The following is a 15,848-nucleotide window of genomic DNA, read 5'->3' as shown; positions in this document are numbered from 1 at the left end:
TCCTACAGGAGACGTCAAGAACGACGTCAAAGACGTCGGGTTTTGTCCACTCCTATGGAAACGCAGCTAAGTCACCGGTCTTCAAACAATAGGGCGCACTATTCGCTGCGTTGCCATAGGAGTTAAGTCTTTTGTTTTTTTACCTTTTCCTCGGGTATGTTTGCTGTTTGCAGATTTTATAAAAAAATATGCATCATCTGTGGGCAACGCTGCACAAAGTCGTGACGCGATAGGTTGAGAAACTTGTTTTTGCGGTCAATTTAAAGAGCATGGCCGCTATTTGAGACACCCTGTACATCGTACAAAAGACGGTCTGCAGGTATTGTCTGATGCGTGTTTCTTCTTTGCATGACAGTCCGGCCACATTGGTTGTACATAAACTGCCTGCAGACATAGCACACGTATGTATGAAGCAAACGGGCTACGAACATGTTTCAGGCATTTCCGCAGATAATTCTGGCATTAGAGAGTTTTCGTAGACCGCGTTTCCCCCTCCGCTAAGCCCTCTGCAACGAAGCAGCGGCTACTGCGCCGGCGTACCGATGGCCTTGACTGTAGAGTTCCGACTAGCGTAGCTGGTTGCGGAGAGCGTTGCGGGACAGCGGAAACGATCTACGAAAACTCCCTGTTATTGTCTACAGCGAACGTCTTTTCAGTGATGAAGGAGCGGCAGGACTACGGCTTAAGAAACGCAGTGCAGGGCTTGTCAGTCTCATGCCTCTTGCTTCGTGATTGGTCCTCCGACGGGTGTAGCCCGAAACAACCAATTCCCGTTTGAACCCGTCCCATTTTGACCCATTCCCGAAACGACCTTCCTGTTTGAACCCGTCCCGTTTCGACCCATTCCCGAAACAACCTTCCCGTTTGAACCTGTCCCGTTTCAATCCGTTCTCGAAACGCCCTTCATATTTGAACCCGTAGCCAAGACATATTTTACGTTTGAATTCGTCCCGTTTGAACCCGTTAATTGGTATAAAACCCCGCGCATCTCATCCTCGTCACAAAAAGTGTCCATCGTTCTAATCCTGGTTTGCGCAGTTTTTCTGCTTAAGAATATGTCCCGAAATCATGTTAATGCAATTAATGCAAAGGTGCAGGCGAGCAATTCAGTTATGTTGTGAAATATTTTTGCTTGTAAACGTATTCTTAAAATATGCAATACTTTCAGACAAGCTTCAAGGAAATATATTTCTACTTGAACCACTTAAAATGTTTCTTTCAAGATGTTCCCCATACTGTGTAATTACGAAATGCTACGTACACTGCGCGACAACGTTACCACGAACACGATCTTGGCGATTTTTCGAATTTTACTTCGAAATGGTATTAGAAGGTACCACATTTTACCGCTTAGGTTAGTGGCCCAGATGAGCACTTTCAATCACATTATAATATTGATGGCAGTCTTCTGATAATTTTTTTTTAGACAAACAGCTAAAACCAACAATCGCTTGTTCGCGCTAACGGTTTCGCGCTCTGTACAATAACAGGGAGCTTTCGTAGACCGTTTTCGAAGTCACGCGATGCTCCTCCGCAACCCGCTACGATACTCAGAACTCTACAGTCAAGGCCATCGGCGCGCAGGCGCAGTAGCGGCTCCTTCGTTGCGGAGGGCTTAGCGAAAGGGGAAACGCGGTCTACGAAAACTCCCTAATAAAGTGTTAGAGTAACGCAGTCAAGCACTTTGAGTAAGCAAAAATTAGCGTTGCCTAAGTTTTCATATCGCGACGCTACTTTTAGGTTACCCAAAGCGCTTACGTACGTTATTCTAAAACTTCCTTATAGTGAACCGGATACTTTTTGAAAGTGATAAATCAGACAGGCTGACGGGCATATGATTGCGACTTCATTTCCTTACAAGTTCAAACACAGAACCGTCGCGTACACAGCCAAAAGTCATAAACCACAAAATGCTGTCGCCTTGGTTGAGGAATTCGAGAAGGAAAATCGCGCCATCAGAAAGGTGGCACTCCAATTGTGATAGTTCGCGGCGGTCACCTGGTCCGCACGGCACCACCATTTGCAAGCTGCTGCAGCGATATCCTTCTCACGGATCATCCCGTTTGCAGGTCGTTGAAGTTGTAAATGTTCGGGTGAGCCCTCCCTGACACAGCGTTTATCTTATGGTGCCATGTCTCCGAGGTTGTTTCGGGAGAGAGAGAAGTAATTTGAGCAAGGAGAACAGACACTGAACACTTGAACCTAATCAACTGTTAACGAACAATACAAACGAACCGAACGATGGCCGAAGCGGGAAGGTTGTTTCGGGGAAGGGCGAAATGGGAAAGGATGAAACGGGAAGGTCGTTTTGAGACGGGTCGAAACGGGAAGGTACAAACGGAAAGGTTGTTTTGGGAATGGGTCGAAACGGGAACCACCCCCTCCGACACCGGCTGACCTTACAATCCAGCCCTGCGTTTCTTGTCGGTGACTAGATGTATATACACCCCACACGCTGTATACAAAGAAGCTGCGCTTGCGCAGAAACCAGATTCCCAAGAGATGAAGGATCTGCGCATGCGCCGTACCGACAGCAGCGCCACCGCTGCGACGTGGCGTCAGAGAAATGAGCTGGTGTATAGACCTTTTCTGCAAGCGCGCCGCCATCTTGAATTGTCGTCACTTCCAGTATGGGCGAAAACATTGTTTTGCCGTCGCCACACCAGTAGAAGACACTTGGGATATAAGCGTAACCGTCACACATTATCGTTTTGCCTCCCCCTTATATTTTGACTAGTTACAGGTTGAAAGGTTTTAGTATTTTTTCGTCGCCCATACCGGATGCGCCTATTAGGCACCTGGGGACGAAAGTACACAGAAAAGGTATATACACGCACGTGAAGGGTGGGAACAGGAGAGGTGCAGTAGAGGAGTTTACATCGACGAGACAGATGCATATACGAGGAGCACAGCCGGCGTCTGCGAGCTGCATTTCGAGCCTCGCTTCATCTTTCGGGATTGCGTTCACACAAACGGCGGAAACTTGAAAATGAGAAATGATATATCTTTTCTTTTCTTTTAATTCAGTGCCGTCTGGTCGCTCAAATAAAACAGTTTCACTTTCGACAAACTATGATGGCGGTCATGAAACCGCATCGCATCGGGCACTTTCCTTTTCGCACGTCAAAGGCAGATTACAATTGGTTCTTGCATCGCTGCAAACTTTTTCTTGATTTGTTTCAGTTTCGATTGTGTGACCATAAGAACTGGCCAGTACGAAACGGTGACCATACGTCCTTCGATTAAATTTGCGCTATCAAAAGCCTTTAGAGCCAAACTCGAGTGTAGCGAATGATTACACCATACTCCGAAATAAGCGTTTAGGCAGCCGTTGTATTCAATTCGTGCGCCGTGTTGCACTGACATCTCGAACGGACAGGCCTCGTATATCTTTCTCTTGGTGGTATCTTCAGCTTCTTCCTTCAACAGCCTCAAGAGGGCCGACATTGGTATGGCAGATGTGTTAAGCACTGAGTCAATACTAGAGATCAAAGTTGGCAGATTAAATTTACAGAAGGATTAATTCTTCGTGGCAGTCCGTACTCATACTAGGCGCACTGCCGACCCTGCTACCGAATTTACTGCAGTACTTTATTAGCAAGACGCTCGCCGCACGACAAGCAATGGAGCCGAAAGTAACTCAACCACATCCCTCCGTTCCGGGGCGTTCGGTGTTCGCTCAAGACCTTAACTCGTCGTCACTAGAAAACAATCTGGAAGCTGCTATCTTGAGCGACTCCTCTGACGACATCAAAATATATATATAAAAATACAGACATTTCGAACGTAATGTTCACACAAAAACTTTATTCACGGTGTAAACATTCAACTGGTAAGAAGTAGTGTATTCTCAGACTAGACACCGCCGCCATAACATTAACGAACCACAGTGTCCTGCACACGAAATAGCAAAATGACAATATTTGTTTATTAAGCCAGTCTCCGAAGCATGGTGAGCTCCCAGGATCCATTCTTGAAACTAATTACAAATATATATGAAGGTGTTTTACTCCATATTATTTCCATCCTCTCTTCCTTTAATACTATAGTCATTAGTTGCAAAAGAACAGCGTGAGAGAATTTTAAGGACAATTGGAACTTGCTACTTCTTATTAAGGTTCACGCACGACATTCCCGACATAAAAGGCAACCTCAGAACAATCACTACACCGAAAGCCTTAACTTGATGCTAGTACGAAGAAAGTCGGTAAGATTTGTGTAAAACACGGAGCTATTATCAAACTTGAATGCGTCAGGACAAAAAATACCATAACAAACATAACAAATCTTTTACACGCTAAGCTTGTTAAAGTATAGAACTTTAATTAAGTTAGAGTGTAGTTCCCGCAATGTCAAAGCGTCCCAGGTCTCTCAGTCGTACTCAGTTTTAAGTGTGTGAACGGGCCTTTACACGTTTTTAACCCGAGAAAGGATTAGAAACATGAGACAAACCCGCAATGAGTGCGTTCAGTCTCAGACTCAAGATACTAAATTCCTGTCAACTCAGTTAGAACACTCGTCGAGACTAAATAACATGTTCTCTCCAAATCCAAATAAGTACTAACATAATAAAAAATTAAATACACAAACAACACACGCTCCAGCTACAAAGGTGATGATTGCTTTTGGTTTCATTAAAACGCTTTGACAAATGGCGATACTCGTGATATACGTACATCTTGAAAAACACTCAAGATGATGAACGAAGGACTGTACGTCTAGAGCTGCAGAGGGAAATAAACAACAACGACGAGAAACAATCGAAGTATACACAAGGAAGTGTCTATGCGTTCGCAAATCCCAATTTGGAGGCCGGGGGGGGGGGGGGGGGGGGCTAAACCAACAACGAACTGAATAAACCACGTAGGATTATGGGGCATTTAGTATGTACGTGATTGGTTTAGTTGGAAAAAACAAACGCTCAAAAATGACGAACGCCTTGACGAAGCACTTTTGGTGGTGCTTGACTGGCTTATCGGATCACTGCAATGACTCCAGACGGACTTAGTGGGAAAAGGGAGTGTAGTACAGTTGCCCGAAAATTAAAAATTTAAAAATCATATTAATTTGATTATTCATTTCGACCTTTATGCATTGATTTCCGCTGCCTCCGGTGGCGTCCCTGATTTCGCGACCTCGATCTGAAGTAGCAGAACTGGGCCGCCTCGACCAAAAAGACCACCAGACCGAGTCCCATGCCCATCGCCCAGACGAGGAAATAAGGTTGGAGGTCATGAAGGGTCAGCGTACTTTCCGTTTCGGGCAGGACAGAGTTTATACTCCGACTGTAACCTGCTTTGAACTCCTCCAGGGATCCAGCTCTTGCATAAAGTCCGAACATGACCCCGTCAATGATCACTTTGCCAAAGTCCTTAAGGTACGGTGAAGATGCCTGCATGAGGGGTCCCGCGAGCTCGGACAGAGCTTCGCGCCTGGTCTCGACGAATTTCAGACCATAAAGCTGACGGCGCAAAGCTTCGTACTGGCCAAAAGGAAAGTGTCGGATGAGAAACGAGTCTCTTCCGTCGTCGAGGATATTGAAGACGTTGTTGGTTATACAGTTGAGATGCTTCTCGCCTTTCCGAAGCGTTTGCGGGAGGTATGTCACATGAAAGAATCCCAAGTGACTAGTTATTATGCAGATTCTATAACCCTGTTGAATTATTGTCTGGCTGGACCAGAAGACTGGAAGTTTTCCTCTGAGAGGCAAGTCTCTGAGAAGGGATACCAGGCAGCCCTTAAACGCCGTGGCCAGAACTAGAATCACAATAGACCACACTCCTAAAAGTACTCTAAAAGAATGCTTTTTCATCAGCTCCGAAGAAGGTGGTTCGCTTTGCTGCAGGAGAGTTGAGAAGATGGGAGAAACAACATGAGAAATTTTGACAGAGGTGATCTGAAGCGTTCGGGTGACAACTGCGGCGAACAGGATGTACAAGGTCATAGACAGCAGCAGGGCTGCCCAAACGTTTACCGTGAAAGGCAAAATGAGAACTTCCTCTTTCGGTATTGGCTCTAGGCCCTTGACTAAGAAACTGTACCCGGTTGTGTCGTAGAACTGCGGCATCCTAGTGTGAGCAAAGTCGTTCCAGACGTCAAACTGCTGCGACAGTTCCACAAACACATTGCCGTAGCTTAACGCGTCCATGGCGTGCTCTGTCTCGCGCCAGTTATCTTCAGCCTGAATAACCTTCACCGTAGCGTTCCTGTGCCTGAGAGTATCTAGTAATGTTGTGAAGGTATATTTCGAGCATGTGTATGTCACGGTGCACCACCCAAAAAGAACGGCCTGGTTCACTGTTAGATTTTTCCTCAACACTGGAATCCGATGAAGGTATTCGCTCCCTGCGCAGTTTAAACATCCTTCCTCATACTCGTCTTTAAAGATAATCGTGTTGTTAACCACGCTCAGGTTGATGCCTGGATGACGAATGATATTTAACGGAATCTTCAACCTCGGCTTAGTATTTCGGTTTACATACTTTTCTGGAATGACGTACAGTTTCATAAAATGATGAAAAAGCGCGCGCTCCAATGAATCATCTGCCACATGAACACTCCACGGAGTGTGTTCACATACGAGTGCTACCAGGTTATACATTCTGAGCTTAAGCGTGCCGTCTATACCTCCGACGCTACTTGCCCAGATGTCAGTGAAGAACCGGACAGGGATGGGTAGGCTCTGCAGGAATCGTCGAATTGTTGCTTCATTTCTTCCGAAGCACTCTGCCGGAACGAGGACGTCTAAATAACTATCATGGGCGAACCTGGTCACAACATTTTTAAAGAGTGACGAAGTGAAGAGTTCTTGCCAGGATCTGTAATGTCGCTGATTCTCCACTTTGGATGTCCCCAATAGGAAACAGAGCACAGCCAGAACCTTTACTGCGTACATGCTGGTTTTCGAACAAGGGATGTGCTGTCTTGGTCGCTACCACAGCCTTGAACCTCGTGGTCCTCTTACTACGTCAAGCTAGTCCGCTTGCATATATAAAGATCAAGCTGTATGTTAACGTTTTTCAACTCACTTATAAATACTCTGCCTGATTTCTTTTTAAGAGCACTCGCCATGACGTCGAAACAGCAAACTGCCGGACCCATCGCTGAATTTGTGACATTTGGGAAAGTACTCCTCTTCAGCTCAGCACCAATCCTGAAGCATAGGAAAGCGTTTGGGCGGTGTATGGCTTCCGCGCAGGGCTGTGATTGGTTGAGGACAAAGTTACGTTCATTTGGAAAGAATACAGTCACGTGGCATGTTCTTTATGTCCGATTGTATAATACTCTTTTTTTTTTTAGGCTAAGACAGTACAAGACGAACTATTGATCGTTCATTGCCACGTAATTGGACCTTTAGGCGAGGCACGCTTTAAAGCCACTCCTAAAGTTTGATTAAGAGGTGCGGCATGGCAATTGGAAGGTCGAAATACAATTCATCATGGCGTGAGGGGGTGCAATTAAAACGCAATTGTCGCGTGTTTTCCATTTGGAGCGATAAACACTTTCTTATGAATAATATAATATGCCTCGGCTTCGTAAGGGCGTGTAATGGTCTTACATTGTGACAAATATTTCTTAGCGCCAGCGAAACGACCGAAACACTTTTATGTTATGGAAATGGAGGTAGTTGCTAAGGAAGACGACGCATCAATGTTCAATTTAGAAGGCCATTTGTGTACAACAGGAACTAATTTTTTTTTTTTTTCAAGTTAGAGAAACAAAGTTGTAATTTTTCTTTTTTTTTTTTAAATTAAGTAAATCTGATCGGTTTCGTTATTTCGAGCAGATTGGTTAGATTTAAAACACTGTAGCTATAAAATAGTAATTATCCCTGGATGTACTTTGAAACATGGCAGTCAATGTATCAGTCATTCCAACCGATCACTGAAAACAATAGGAAAGAAAATAATGACTAAATTTAAAGTAAGGTGAATTAATTTTGTACTGAGGAAACTCCGCAAAAGCACGAAAATAGCATTATTTGTTTTTGTTAGATACTAAAAAGCTGTATTTTGCCGCGTTGTGATTTGCTCTAATAGGATGTTATGGAACTGGCGAACCAAGAGAAGGTAGAAATATGGGTCATCGTTCCTATATGCTCAGAAGACCAATTAGCAATTAATTGGAATCGTGTTCAGCATGGGATAAATCTTTCCTGCTTTTTTATTATTTAGATACAAACCAGATTCACATAAAAAGTATTAAGTAATATACAAACGGTAAATATAGATATAATATATATTATGATTTTTTTTTTTTGCGATAAGGTTTGATTTAAATCATCATTATAAAGCCGATCGTATTTAACTCGTGATTGAAATTGTAAACTAAATCACGATTGAAATCATCTTGATTTGAATCCTTAGCCATGGAAATAGGCAACAGCTCTTCGCAACAAAACCGGTTCCTTGGTCGCCTTTTTTTTTCTTCTTCTTTTTATTGCTTTTTATTGCGTCGGTCAGAAGACAATCTTTTCCTTCAGCTTGAATACGAAAAAGGAGGTTGAGCTTCCTGGCTGAGATCGGCTTTAATAATTGTTTCTATTTTACGCCTCAAACTTTGAAAACAACGGAGAAACATACTTTTAGGGGAACTTTTCCTTGGATGTGGGTGGGTCAACATAGTTAGACATGAGGAAGATACATAGAAAGGGGGGACGGACAACGAAGACTTCCAACTAGCAACAACATTTATTGACCCGAAGTTTGCATATATAGGTGAAGGAGGGGAGGGTGAAAGACGCTACACTGGAAAGTGGGAAAGCGATGGGAGAGGGTGTAGAGCCAGGGAAATGAGGGACGATCCCGTGGGGTAGACATCTAATCGCTTGGAACCGCGGAAACGAGGGACGTCAGCTCTGGCCCCAGGAAGTTTATCTCCCTCCTGGATAAGCCTATGGACGGGGATCCGAAGTTGCTGTGACTGTGGTGCATGGCGAAGGCCTTCGGGTCAATAAATGTTGTTGCTAGTTGGAAGTCTTCGTTGTCCGTCCCCCCTTTCTATGTATCTTCCTCATGTCTAATTACCGTTACCAACACGCTCGTTTTGTTCTTAGGTCAACATAGGTTCTCACTTAAGTGTGAACTATACCAAACGTCCAACTTTCCATGGCGAGGCGCAGTGTACCTACAATCGTGGTTCTGATTATGCGCCGTACTTTTCAAGGACGGGCAGTTGTTGACCACTACCGGCTAATCTTTTCGTTTTAGAGCCTGGCTGACCGCACGCAAACTCAAACTTAGTTCTGAGCAGCTGTCGCCATGCCCCGAGCACTTCTTGGATAAAATCTCCTCGTAATCTAATCGTACCCTACAGTCGCCTCTCTTTCCTTTCTTTTCGTCTATCTATCCAGGGAGGGCAACAACCCCAAAGACCGAAAGACCATCACATATGAGGAGCTGTTGAACGATGTCTGCAAGTTCGCCAACGTGCTCAAACGAAAAGGTACCGTGAAAGACACCTCCCAGCATGCACGAGCCACCTCGCAACTGATGTCATCGTTACGTAGGTGACGGAAACGTAAAGTCCAAAAGAAGCACCAACTCGAGGAGGGCAAGAGATTTCCCTACCCCTGTTCTCTTGTGGCTATTGTTCACTTGTGAATAGGGCAGCGCTACGTCGACCAGTGCGCTGTATGACGCATCATAATTTTATTTCATACTTCCATTGGTCAAATACGTAAAGGCTTGTCCAGGGAGGGCCCTACTGATTTTTACTCGTAGGTTTGGACTGCCCTTCAACCCACTGAAAGCATAAGCCACCAACTGCCGAGCATATCGAATTCGGCCATGCATTAGACCGGCTGCGTCACTGATTTCCAACCCTCGTACGGATTTTCCAACCAATCCCTGAGGTTGTTCCAAGTGGAAAGAATATAAAACCAGTCATCCACTCATTTTATTAATTTTTTAGTAAATATTATTTTTTATTTTCTTTATATTTTTTATTTTCGTTAAGGAGGATGTTTTTGTGTGGGCGTGTTTGCTTTTATGTGCGTGTGATCTATATGTTCTTACGCAATACATGGCATGCACGTGACTTAATCGCCCCGTGCTGGTTGTCACTTTGGGTTATTCCTACTTGTTGTTACCGGGGAAAACAAATTCGGCGAAGTGTACGCTGCGGAAGGTACGCCCCGAGTCGCGAGGCCATTATATTGACCATCGATGAGCCGTCAATTGCAAGCCATGGATTTCTTTCGCTCATGGCCTGGTGCACGGCAAAGTTGACCGGCTGGGGACAATTGAGCACCATAATATTTCAAAATAAATGAATACATAAAGCACTTAGTTCAGTACAATAGCCCGCCATTTAAAGGGTGCTTGTATGTGCGCGGAGTACACATCATATGGCCTCACACGTGACTCCGTCAGAGGGCCTTGTGAAATGGACTTTACAACCAGAGGCGGTCCAAGAGGGAGGGGGGGGGGGGGGGGGGGGGCGAAGGGGGCGACCGCCTTCTTCAAAGCCTTTTGCTCGTTTTTTTGTTTTATTTAACATTTGTTTTCAAGAATACGGGAGCACTCTTGTTCACTGGAAGTGGCCAGTTGACTTCGACGATGTACACCAACTGCACCTCACAAGCACATCTAAAGTTGTGTCATCTTCCTTTAGAAGAAAATGTTAGCCGTCGCTTTGAAGTCACTTTGGTTTAGGCGACACCATGTGACACTGCGGCAACGGCCGTAACATAATCTCCTGGAAGCCGTCCGCCGCGACTTTCATGGTCCCTGCCGCCACCTAAATTATACCCCCCCCCCCCCCCCGTTTCCGCGAACCGATATCTGGAAATAGACCTGCCCCCCCCCCCCCCCCCCCCCCCCCCTTCCCCCTAGGACCAAGGTCTGGGATCGCCTCTGTGTACAACGCAGCTCGGTATAGATTCTGATACCATAAAGACGCACTCGGACTTTGTCGCAAAGAGTTTAGAACGCGTCTTTCATGTCGCCAAAGTTTGTGCTTGCGTCCTTGTTTGTGCGCCAACGTTCATCAGTTACAATGCATTTGCTTCCAAGTTCCCTTTCAATCGGAGACTTGGTGTCCTCACAAACTAATCTCATGTGATGCTTATCAAGATGGCGGACGCAGCGTCGTATCAAGTACGGAATTCCCACCACTGCTTTCAGGTGTCTGCCAGGGACACTTAGTCACCATTTATCTGCCCATGGTGCCCGAGCTAATCGTCGCAATGCTGGCATGTGCAAGGCTTGGGGCAGTTCACACTGTCGTTGTGAGTACGCTTTTTTTTTTTCTAGTTTCAAGCAGTTTGCCTGGAAAATATTATTAGGATTATTCCGCGTGTGCTTGTGGACTTTGCGGTGTGTAGGTTGGCGTGCCATGCTACGCCAGATTCTATACGATATTAGGATAAAAAGACACAAATAATATGAGCCTTAATTTCAGGGAATGCTGACTTACCTCGGAAACATAAATTGTCTTGAAATTTACATTGCAGACTTGGAAAAGTAGGTGCAAATATAAAGACACTTTTTTGTTTGGTTTTCAGCGAACATATGCGGTGAAGAGCGACGCATTTTGTTTCATTTAAATACCTTAAAAACTATCTTTGAGGTAGCCTTCGAGGTAATTAAACTCGTTCATGAATTGAAATGTATAGTTTTTATTTGCATTTATTGGCAAAAATACGTTGATGAATAAACATTCGGAAGAGCTGCCCATGATGACGGCACACTTGGTTAACCACAGATTAAAAAAAAAAAATATGTAACTAGTGATGTACACAGGTATGCACCAAGTATATCTAGGGTTTCACAAGACAGAAAAAAAAATTATTCTGACACTTGTGCCAGCGGATCGGACTGTCATGAGAAATGACGACGCAATGAATTTTCGGAGGGTTTTATACCACAATACTCTCAGGCGATTCCCGGGCTATGAAACACCTACAGTCGGCTGCAGGTTAAGAGTTCGGGGGAAGCTCCTCCCGCCCTTGTCAACCTTAGCAGATTGAACGCTGGAAAGAAGGCGGCCTCCTTTCCAGCGTTCTCTCTGCTAAATCCTACAGAACTAGGAAGAGCTTCCTTTAAAATCTCAACCTGCCGCCAATTATAAGTGTTTTCGACGAGGCGACGAGTGCGATATTTCAATTCGGCTCATTTGTGGCCCATGTTTTCACCTTATCTACCTTGTGTAGAAGTGAAAGAAAAGACTCGCTGATCTCGCAAAACGAACTTAATTAAATCCGTTCATGCAAAGGTCATCCGTCTTCTTGCAGTTCGCTGGTTACTCAGCCGAGTCCTTAGCCCAACGGATGTTCGACACGCAGTCAAGGATACTGGTCACCGCTGGTGAGCTTCCAACATTTGGTTGGGAATTGTTTATTGAGGAATACAGTATAAGCTAGACGAACTGGAACTTATCTCGGTCTTGCAGATGGATGCTGGAGAGGAAAGAAGCTCATTCTGCTGAAACCCATCGCGGATGAGGCCATTGCGATTTGCGCCAAAAAGTACGCAAAGACTTCTCAGAATCGGTGTTTGCTTTGGTCGTGTCGTTTGTGCCTAGCTGAGCCGAATTGCAGTAAAGGACGACATCTAACTTCGACCTTCTGCAAAGCAGAACATTGACGAGTTATGTCCTCACAGCTCTTCCGAGCTGTGAGGACGTAACTTCGCGCTCTCTCCCCGTGTAGGGAGGGATTTCAAATCTTGATACAAGAGGGCTGAAAAGAGAAAGATAATATTAGAGATGGGGAGTCCAGCATGTGGGAAAAGTACTAAGCCAACACTCCCTAGACAATACCGTAGTGCTGAATTTTACGCGCATCTACCGCAGGCCAGTGCGGGGCATATGTTGGGCACCAGTGCTATTTCAGTGTTCGGCTACAAATCGCGCTCATTCAATCACAACACGAGTTCCACCCTGACGATGACACAACACTCGTATCCAATATGTCACCTGCACGGGGACTCAGTATGTGATGTAGGGAATTCAGCACTATGGCTAAATTAACTATGATGGTGAAGTTGACCAAGTCCACGCGGCTCTATTTGAAAGAGCGGTTTCTGTCCATTGAGAACCCTAAGAACCACGACATCATACGGTTGTCTAAATTGTTCAGATGGACAATATACAATAGTGATATTTTTTTCGGACCAAGTCCCTGTTGAGAAAATGTGTTTTCTCATCCAGTTTTCTTCTTTCAGGGGTCATGCGGTGGAGTCTTGCATCGTTCTTCGTCATCTCATGTCAAGCGAGACCCGGTGTGGAGGCACTCTGCTCAATGGGGTATCGAAAGACTTCCTAGAAATCGTAAGTCAATTTAATCTCAATGTCACTCGCCAGGACCGCTCTTTTCATTCGATATCACTTTGGCATGGTTAAACTCCAGGTCTAGCAAAAGATCACTGAATGTGGAAAAAAAAAGTACTTTCACACTTTTTCGCATTATCGCAATACCAGGACACGACCACGGACAGCATCTACAGCTGGTGGCACGACGAGATGCAGGTTCAGTCCACAGACTGCGACGTCGTCTGGGTAGATTCCGAAGAACCGCTCTTTCTACTGTACACGAGGTAAATGTCCACCTGGCAAAGTGACCTCGAGGTTTAGTCCAGACACGCTTTGGTTCAGACCACGACATATTTAAACCACTAACATCCATACAGAACTACATAAGACACACACGAAAACAAAGTAAGATGATGCAACAACATTAGAGACAAACACCACACTTTTTCATTTTATTTATTTACACCCAGTTAGGCTTTACTTTTGTAACAATCCCCAATGGCCTTCATACAGTAAACCACGACGCTCTAAAAGAAGGAGGATTATCTACGTTTCCTTCCTGCTGCCCTTGTTTTATTATGCGATTCCCATCTTTAATGTTTTGAACTTTTCTTTACCGGTATACAAAAACAAGTGTTGCTATAGTACTTGCTTAAGGTCAATATATGTGCAGCACATATTTTTTAACTGGCTTTATATTCATAAGAACCTTAAGCATTGGGAAAACGATGGAAATATTTACGAGATTTTCGAGGACAAGCTAAAACATTTAGCGTTCCACTTGATAGCATATGAGTTAGTAAACACGGAAGTTATACTTACCATAAAAAGACAAAAGAACTTAGCTTTTTATTATTTCCTTGTCATTTTAAGATCTTTACTATGCCTCTCAGGTGTGTTTAACTATGTTAACCAAGAGCTTTTCTTTATTAATGTGTTCGTGCAGCGGTTCCACGGGACGACCCAAAGGCGTCATCCACACCACGGGAGGATATCTGCTGTACTCTCTGGCCACCGTGTACTACACCTTCGACTACCGGCCAGAGGACATCTTCTTCTGCTCGGCTGACGTGGGCTGGGTTACAGGACACACGCACGTCGTCTATGGCGTCTTAGCCAATGGAGCCACCAGCGTCCTGGTGGGTTGGACCATAGCTTCTATCTTCTAAGGACATCAGTGTATTTCACAGTTAAAAGTGTTTTCCCGTTGAATTTGTTTTGTTTCTTTACTGGTATGCGTCCCGGGTGTATCATCGCCGAATCTCTGATGCAGTTTCGTTTAAGAACAGGCTCTTGTTGTTGTCTTTTTTACAGCGACAGCCGTTTTTCGCGGGATTTCAGATCGGACCCTAGGGTTGGTTTTGTGTATGTCGTGGCATGACTTAACCATGACACGTGACCTCATGGTAAGTTTTCCCCCTAACTTTAGCGGGAAAAGTTGTGAGAAATTACCCAAGGAGCCACGTAACGTCACTTGAAGCCGTGACATCGCATGACACTGTGGCGTCAGATGACGTCATGGTCAGTGTGGAGTCTGCGTGCAGCAGAGTCTGAAGCGCCGCAGATGTCGCCACAGTTAATTCCCAGGACACGAGAGAAGGAATAGTGGGAGATTATACGCATGGTTTATGAATTGCAAGTACGCTTTCCTCAGACTTGCGTTCAGCGCTAAAACCTCGCACATTTAGGTTGCTCGAATCATTCCTGCTACATCGGTCTTCCAATCTGTATAAGCCAGATAATTGTTTGCCTCTTCATATAGTTTAAAACCAGCGATCGGTACGTAATAATTTAGACGGTAATGCAGTAATAAAATTGTAGACCGGAAACGTGTATGTTGAATTTTTTGTTCACGGCATCCCAGAAGACACTCCTTGCACATCATGGCATTCCCTTTGCCGTGCCTGGACCGTGGTCGAATCCTTTTCATTGTTTGGTGTTATTGCAGACTATCGTAGCAAATTTATATAGAGAGGTACGCCACGGGCTTAAATATTTTGATAAACCACAATTCCGCCATGTTTTCTAGGTCAGAAAGGAGTTGTAATGAACGTGCTAATCCTTGAGATATTAGTTTTCTCTTCTTGGCTGGGTGCTAACACAAGCCACTAAAAAATATTGTTCTTTCGTTTTGTTTTCAGTTTGAAGGTATTCCTTTTTACCCTGATCCCGGTCGCTTTTGGGAGGTTATCGACCACTACCAGGTGACCAAATTCTACACGGCGCCAACGGCGATACGGGCTCTTATGAAGTACGGTGATGCCTTCGTGAAGAAGTGAGTGCGTTTAACTCTTGTTAAAGACCGGTCAGAACACTCTTACTACTGCTTATATCACGTCCCATGGGAATCTATTTCGATTGATTTGGCATGCTCTGACACAACCAGGCACAGCCGCAAGTCCCTGAAGCTCCTTGGAATCGCCGGCGAGCCGATCGGCCCCGACGCTTGGTTCTGGTACCACCACGTCGTCGGAGAGTGCCGCTGCACAGTCCTCGACACCTACTGGCAAACCGAGACAGTAAGTCATATGGTTACCACTCCTCATAGCAACGCGTATGGTCTTAAGGGATAGTGGAATGACCCAAACGACACG

At 44.9% G+C, this 15,848-nt stretch overlaps 1 protein-coding gene across 1 annotated transcript in view; it reads left to right on the top strand.

Moving 5' to 3' along the window:
* LOC8026642 (acetyl-coenzyme A synthetase) overlaps window positions 1-15,848 on the top strand; it is a 60,088-nt gene that overhangs the window by 33,668 nt on the left and 10,572 nt on the right. The window contains exons 2-10 of the mRNA XM_029989264.3: window positions 9,353-9,444; window positions 11,127-11,230; window positions 12,236-12,308; window positions 12,394-12,469; window positions 13,167-13,272; window positions 13,423-13,538; window positions 14,201-14,393; window positions 15,396-15,529; window positions 15,641-15,773. Coding sequence (XP_029845124.2) covers window positions 9,353-9,444; window positions 11,127-11,230; window positions 12,236-12,308; window positions 12,394-12,469; window positions 13,167-13,272; window positions 13,423-13,538; window positions 14,201-14,393; window positions 15,396-15,529; window positions 15,641-15,773 — 1,027 coding nt within the window. The remainder of the gene's footprint in view (window positions 1-9,352; window positions 9,445-11,126; window positions 11,231-12,235; window positions 12,309-12,393; window positions 12,470-13,166; window positions 13,273-13,422; window positions 13,539-14,200; window positions 14,394-15,395; window positions 15,530-15,640; window positions 15,774-15,848) is intronic.

Source organism: Ixodes scapularis, unplaced genomic scaffold, assembly GCF_016920785.2.
Source record: "Ixodes scapularis isolate PalLabHiFi unplaced genomic scaffold, ASM1692078v2 PGA_scaffold11__112_contigs__length_91849675, whole genome shotgun sequence".
Taxonomy (NCBI): domain Eukaryota; kingdom Metazoa; phylum Arthropoda; class Arachnida; order Ixodida; family Ixodidae; genus Ixodes; species Ixodes scapularis.
This window is presented reverse-complemented; position numbering and strand designations above follow the sequence as displayed.